At 37.2% G+C, this 7,330-nt stretch overlaps 1 protein-coding gene across 1 annotated transcript; it reads left to right on the top strand.

Moving 5' to 3' along the window:
* Positions 1–5,895: 5,895 nt before the first annotated feature.
* GSX2 (GS homeobox 2) lies at positions 5,896–7,081 on the top strand. Its single transcript, XM_040418872.1, has 2 exons — positions 5,896–6,295; positions 6,741–7,081. The coding sequence occupies exons 1-2, from the start codon at positions 5,896–5,898 to the stop codon at positions 7,079–7,081; spliced, it is 741 nt and encodes a 246-aa protein (XP_040274806.1).
* Positions 7,082–7,330: the final 249 nt, after the last annotated feature.

Here is a 7,330-nt window from a genome sequence, read left to right as displayed (position 1 = left end):
TAGACAATTCTACTGTATATAGATAGAAGGATAGACAGGTAGATATAGTACAAATATAAGGGTAGCTAATCTATGTGTATAAAAGATTTGCAGTATATAGATAGGAGGTTAGACATGCAGATATAGTACACAGATACAAGGCACTTCTACCTATACTTTATATCTCTACATACTGTAATAATACTGAATATAGACATTTCTACAGGATATACATAGAAGGACAGACATGTAGATATAATACAGATACAAGGGGTCTCTACAGACATCGACAATTCTAAGTATATAGATTAAAAACTACAAATGCAGATATGGGGAATATACAACTATAGACATATATACAGTATATAGATAGAAAGCTAGACATGTAAATATAGTGCACATACCAGAGCAGCTCTACATCTAATACCTATATAGATAATACTACAGAATTGCCCAAACAGTAAATATATTATATCATTGTAGCTACAGCTAGTAACTTGATGCAAAGTTTTAGAGGACAAGGAATAGATACATGAAACCAAGAGCTGTAGCTATAGGGGTCTAGATAAACACAAAAATAGAGATAGATAGATAGATAGATAGATAGATAGATAGATAGATAGATAGAATAAAGACCTGTAGCTATAGTAAATATAAATTCGTGCCTAAAATGTAGAAATACCGTGCTACAAGGTGTGCAGTATACAGGTATATGTATAGCAATCGGATATGCAGATACCAGTATAGAGACGAGTATTCATCTTCCTAATATGTGAAGTAAAGTTGCTGTATTATTACTGTGTAGCTTTGGAGAATTTAATATAATTGCTTCCCTGCTATCGCTGGTTTGTTCCTTTGCTTTCATGTCCACAAACTGCACCAAAGGTCTTTCTACAAGCGCTGGGATTACTGCCCTTGTGAGATCAGGTTTATGTATCATCATCAACTTTACACAAGTTATGGTTCTATTGTATTATATAAACAATCGTGTATTCTTAGGCAGAAAATAAATGATCATTTACAGTTGTGAAGAATGAACGATTCGTTCTGGATATTTGCAGATATGTTCTACACACGAATATACTTTTTTTTTTTATAGTTTATTTTACCGTACAGTGTACTGTGTGTTTATTTGCATCTGCGGTATGTATGTAATGTTTCTATGTTTCAATATGTGTGTATATTGTGTACAGTCCAATGCTTTCAGTGCACATCTCTACACATTATTCTATATCATTATTTATATAATATATAATTGACGTGTGAGGTTAAATCTGTGCAATGCATATATAAAAAAAATATAAAAAAAATAGCATCAACATTTGGAGAGTGAGATGGAGTCTGGTCAGGGGGAGCTTCTTTTCAATTCTTCAGAAAATACTGGTAATGTAAGGGTGCCTGAAGTCACAAACCAGCCCCAAAGTCTATGTGTCCATGTACCAATGTATCTGTACCAGAGAGGCTGAGTGTGATAGGTTTGCACTCCCTTTGGAACTTCTTTCAGAATTCTTGTACTTTAAGAGGATGCTATTAAAGGTGCAGCATGAATGTATGAATGTATGAATGTGTGCATCCATCCATCCATCTGAGAAGAGAGGTTGGATAAAGTTAGTGTGCGCACCCTTTTAACTACTCTATACTTCTTGTACTGAGGGGCTTACCTGGCTGTTAGTTGTGTGTAAGGATATATGTTAGGATCAGTGTGGACCATCCTTGAACTTATCTAATAATTGTTGCACTAAGATGGGCCTTTAGTAACAATGCTGTTAATACCAATGTGTATGTTGACTATATGTATGTATACCTATGGCTATGATAGGTTTGCACCCCATTTGAACTCCCCTGATAATCCTCTACTATGAGGGTGCCTTTAGTTATATTACTATTGGTTCTAGTGTGTGATTACATATATGTTACATATATGTATGTATGTATGTATGTATGTATGGCTATGATGAGGTTTCACCCCCTTTAAACTCCCCTGATCATTCTTTACTATGAGGGTGCCTATACTTCCATTGCTAGTAGTACCAGTGTGTATGTGACTATATGTATGTATGTATGTATGGCTATGATACATTTGCACCCCCTTTGATTTCCCCTGATCATTCTTTACTATGAGGGTGCCTACAGTTACATTGCTATTAGTACCAGTGTGTATGTTGGCTATATATGTGTATGGCTATGATACATTTGCGCCCCCTTTGCACTCCCCTGACCACTGTGTCCTATGAGGGCGCCTATAGTTCCACTGCTATTAGTTCCAGTGTACTGAGCTGCAGGCAGACCAGCTCTGCCCTCCGCATCCCCCTCACCAGAATGAAGGAAATCAAAGGCTTTTCCTTAAAAGGCCTAATTTTCCCCTTGAATTATGAAAGTGATGGCTCTGTACCAGGCTGTGCTCTGTACCCAGCTGCTTAATACCTGCTAAACCCTTCCACGTGTGCCGGCCAGGCCCAGCAATTACCGCTCATTATAGGCTCATAAGAGCCCTCATTGCAGGGATTACTCCATGGCCAGAGACATGTATCATCAGACAGAGTTATGGAGGAGAGAGTGGTGTGGGCACACGTCCTGCATCATTCCGCCTGGCTGCCAGGATCTCCTCCTCACCCTGCCTCATCACTGCCCGCACTCCATTATCCCAATTACCCATCCACTGCCTGATGTGGCGGCTCCTACCCTCATCATCCATGGGTCTACAACTCCCAGTATAGCCAGCTGCAGGCAGGACGTCTTTACTCTCATAGGGCCCATAAGGATCTATCTATCTATCTATCTATCTATCTATCTATCTATCTATCTATCTATCTATCTATAATCTATCTATCTAATATCTATCTATTCATTATCTATCTATATCTATCTGTCTGTCTAGCTATTCATTATTTATATCTATCGATTCATTCTATCTATCTAATATCTATCTATCTATCTATTATTTATCTATCTATTAATTATATTTATCTAATATCTATCTATGAATCTATTGATTATCTAATATCTATCTGTTTTATCTATCTGTCTATTTATGTATTTATCTATTCATTATTTATTTATCTATCTATCTAGTATCTATCTATCTATCTATCTATCTATCTATCTATCTATCTCCTATCTATCTAAAGTAGCAAAAAGGCAGCACTCCAAAATCAGTAAAAAATGAAGAAAATGCATCTATTCACCCATGTGGATAGGCGATGTTTGGGCTCAACTGCTTGAGAAAGGCTCTAGTGTTGAGCCGAAACGTTGTGTATCCACATGGGGGAATAAAAGCATTTTATCGTTTTTTACTGATGTTGGAGTGCTGCCTTTTTGCTACTTTGTGTACCTGGCAATAGTCTAGTCCCTTCGGGCCTGCACCCTTTTTTGTTCAAGTTTGATGTAGTGCTGCCAGAGTTTTGCTTTCTATCTATCTATCTCATATCTATCTATCTATCTATCTATCTATCTATCTATCTATCTATCTATCTATCTATCTATCTATCTATCTATCTATCCATCCTAGGTCAGCAGTACACAATATGTGGGTCTATCTGTCCCATTCTTACAGTGAGCCATGTCCAGAGATAACTGCTCTGTGGCCACAGTTTAGTTCCTGACCACAGGATGTTTCTTCCATAAAGCAGGTGGTCCAGACCAGTCTGCAGAAAATAACTCCTAACCTGTTGGCACTGATCTTCCATGACTGCTAATTGTTGTCACAAGATGCCGGATTAGCACATTTCTGGAATAACTCCCTGTTTACCCTGCACACATCCACCTTCCAGTAAGTGCTTTCTAATGGAATCCTAATCACCTCCAAATAGCTCCATAACCAGCCTCACAGGTCCATAAATCCTGCGCTAGGGTCAGGCCATCATACACAGCTTCATTCACCCAGCTTTCCACAGAGCTGAAAGTGCAGCCAGGTTAGTATTACTGCTGTCAGTAATGGCTGTGATGCACGTGGGTACTGCTAGCATAATGTTACAATGAATAATACTGCTACTACTGCAAATAATAAACATAATTCATTATTTTAACCCCATTTTGAAACCACAGCCCCTGCCCCATGTGTTCTTATTTTTGATCTCAGTGAGATCTGCACTAATTAGAATGATAAAATAACACTACATCACATACAATTAATAAATGAAATCAACAAACTCGGGGGCTGCCTCTCTTTATTCCTGAGCTAAGTGCAGTATAAAATACATAATTTTTTTAATGCAGCAATTCATCCAAAAAGTAAGCAACATATGCAATAAAATGTGCAAACGTTATAATAAAATTATAAAAAATAGATAGATAGAAATGGATATAGATAGACAGATAGATAGATATGAGGATATATAGATAGATAGATAGATAGATAGATAGATAGATAGATAGATAGATATGAGGATAGATAGATAGATAGATAGATAGATAGATAGATAGATAGATAGATAGATAGATAGATAGATATGAGGATAGATAGATAATAGACAGATGATACATAGATAGATAATAGCTATGAGGATAGATAGATAGATATGGGTATAGATAGATAGATAATAGCTATGAGGATAGATAGATAGATAGATAGATAGATAGATAGATAGGTATAAGGATGGATAGATAGATAGATAGATAGATAGATAGATAGATAGATAGGTATAAGGATAGATAGATAGATAGATAGATAGATAGATAGATAGATAGATATGAGGATAGATAGATAGATAGATAGATAGATAGATAGATAATAGATAGATAGGTATAAGGATAGATAGATAGATAGATAGATAGATAGATATGAGGATAGATAGATAGATATGAGGATAGATAGATAGATAGGTATAAGGATAGATAGATAGATATGAGGATAGATAGATAGATAGATAATAGATAGATAGATAGATAGATATGAGGATAGATAATAGATAGATAGATAGATAATAGATAGATAGATAATAGATAGATAGATAGATAGATAGGTATAAGGATAGATAGATAGATAGATAGATAATAGATAGATAGATAGATAGATAGATATGAGGATAGATAGATAGATAGATAATAGATAGATAGATAGATAGATAGATAGATAGATAGGTATAAGGATAGATAGATAGATAGATAGATAGATAGATAGATAGATAGATAGATAGGTATAAGGATAGATAGATAGATAGATAGATAGATAGATAGATAGATAGATAGATAATAGATAGATAGATAGATAGATATGAGGATAGATAGATCTTAAATCAAATGCTCAGTGTAATATACTAAATATTTTGGTCTAGTGCATGGTGCATTAAATGCCATGTATGCTATGAATATATTTATTTTTATTATTAATGTCGTTATTGCATTACTATTATTATCATTATTTTCCTCTTCTTTTCATTATTATTTTAGATTCGTATTTACTTAGAATACATTCCCATAATCTTCTCCATTTTCTTCATCTTCTTTGTCTTCATTAGTCTTGTTATGCTATATGTATCCACATACCAATCAAATAAACATGTGAAGCATTCTCATAGATGCCAGAACAGTATTGTCATAGCTCTTGGTACATTTCCTATAAATGGTTGTGATCATTACAGCTATCAGGGGTCTCTGTGTAGTAAGTGCAGCTGCTCCCTCCTAGAAAGTATCTTCCTTGTAAAATTAACAGACCAAACACTTTGTAAAGTTTCCTCTCCCCTTTGTTGTGTTGGACAAGTAGGCTGGATGAAGTGGCTGAGAGTTAGCTCTGCACTTGTTCCTGTGTATAATCCCAGGCTGGGGTACACGTGGGTGACTTGGACCAGCCCTCTCTGGGGACCCTTTTGTTTAGCTATTGAACATAAGCACCTTCTGAGCTACTGTGCTCTTCACAAGAAGCCTCCACTGCGGTAGAAGGAGAGTTAAAGCTGTCTGGCTGCCTCAAGGGATTCTGACATGTCTAGGTCTTTCTATGTCGACTCATTAATAATTAAAGACTCACCAAGACCTGCTCCATCTTTACCTGATCACCACCACCATCACCATCATCATGGACACGACTTCCTCCTGCCCATCAGCATGCCATCTCCAGCAGTTATGTCTGTTTCTGCACCCATGTGTCCTTCAAGAAAAAGTGGCAGCTTTTGTGTCTGTCCCATCTGTGTGGCCTCTCACCTGCACTCCTCCAGAACTAGCATCCCTTTACTCAAGAGCCAATTCCAAAGTGGAGACGTTCAGTACTGCCAGAGGATGAGCCAACAGTCTGCACCAGCTGTGGTCCACACTGGTCACTCACCTGTCTGCAATCCCACCTACAATGTTACAGATCCTAGAAGATTCCACTGCCTGTCAATGGGTAAGAGACCTCTCTATACATATGGCAATATTGCATATTTACCTCGCAGTGGTCCTAGTAATATTATATGGCTGTATCTTAAGTTCCAAATAATGCTCCTGCATAACTTTATGTGTAAGCTAGGGCATTAGCATCAATGTGACATGTTCTTGACTGCATAAAATATGTCTATCCATGCAGAAGACAGTTTGTAATGCAAGTGCACAATTTCCTACATAGTAAATGCTGCTGAACTGTTATAGTAATGAAGCACTGATGGGGAATAATCCATGGCCCTGTATGGATCATTTAGAACAGAATGTCAGTTTAATACTAATTCAAGGAACATTTTCTCCACAACATAAACCATTTATGATGCATTATGACCTATTTAATTCCATTTTGACTTCATTATGTAGCTATTTTTTTTATTATGTTCATTTACCCATTCAAATTTCATCTTCAGGCAATGCAGAAAGTGGCCAGATGCAGAATGGTAAAAGAATGAGGACTGCATTCACCAGCACCCAGCTTCTGGAGTTAGAGAGGGAGTTCTCATCCAATATGTACCTCTCTAGACTGAGAAGAATTGAGATAGCTACCTACTTGAACCTGTCTGAGAAACAAGTGAAGATCTGGTTCCAAAACAGGAGAGTGAAGCACAAGAAAGAGAATAAAGGGTCTCAGAGGAACACCCATGGAGGCTGTAAATGTGCAAGTGGTCAAGGGCACTATCCCGGCTCTGAAGATGAAGGCTCCCTATCTCCAGCTTCCACTACTGAGGACAAGGAGATCTCACCCTTATAGTAGACTTCTTCAATAGCACTAACTGTATGACCACTGCACTTGTGAACCACAAACAACTGCGACTGCACTTTATGCAGTTTTCCAGAAACCTATACTCCAAGCTCCACCACTCAGCATGTTGGAGGTCCATGCCAGCCTGGGCTGATGTTCAGTTTCATACTTGTATAGCATACTCATGTGCATTGCTTGGCACTTGCTCAGTGCTGGACATTTTATTGTACAGAATGTTTTGGTTCCAGATCTGTATTT

The sequence above is a fragment of the Bufo bufo genome, chromosome 2 (genome assembly GCF_905171765.1).
Source record: "Bufo bufo chromosome 2, aBufBuf1.1, whole genome shotgun sequence".
Lineage (NCBI taxonomy): Eukaryota > Metazoa > Chordata > Amphibia > Anura > Bufonidae > Bufo > Bufo bufo.
The sequence above is the reverse complement of the archived record's forward strand: the minus strand, read 5'-3'. Positions and strand labels throughout refer to the sequence as shown.

What these genes read in the sequence shown, in the direction of transcription:
- GSX2 (XM_040418872.1), top strand. Translation starts at nt 5,896, where the DNA reads ATGTCTAGGTCTTTCTATGTCGACTCATTAATAATTAAAGACTCACCA. An exon ending in ATTCCACTGCCTGTCAATGG is followed by an intron (nt 6,296 to 6,740) that starts GTAAGAGACCTC and finishes TTTCATCTTCAG; the next exon opens with GCAATGCAGAAAGTGGCCAG.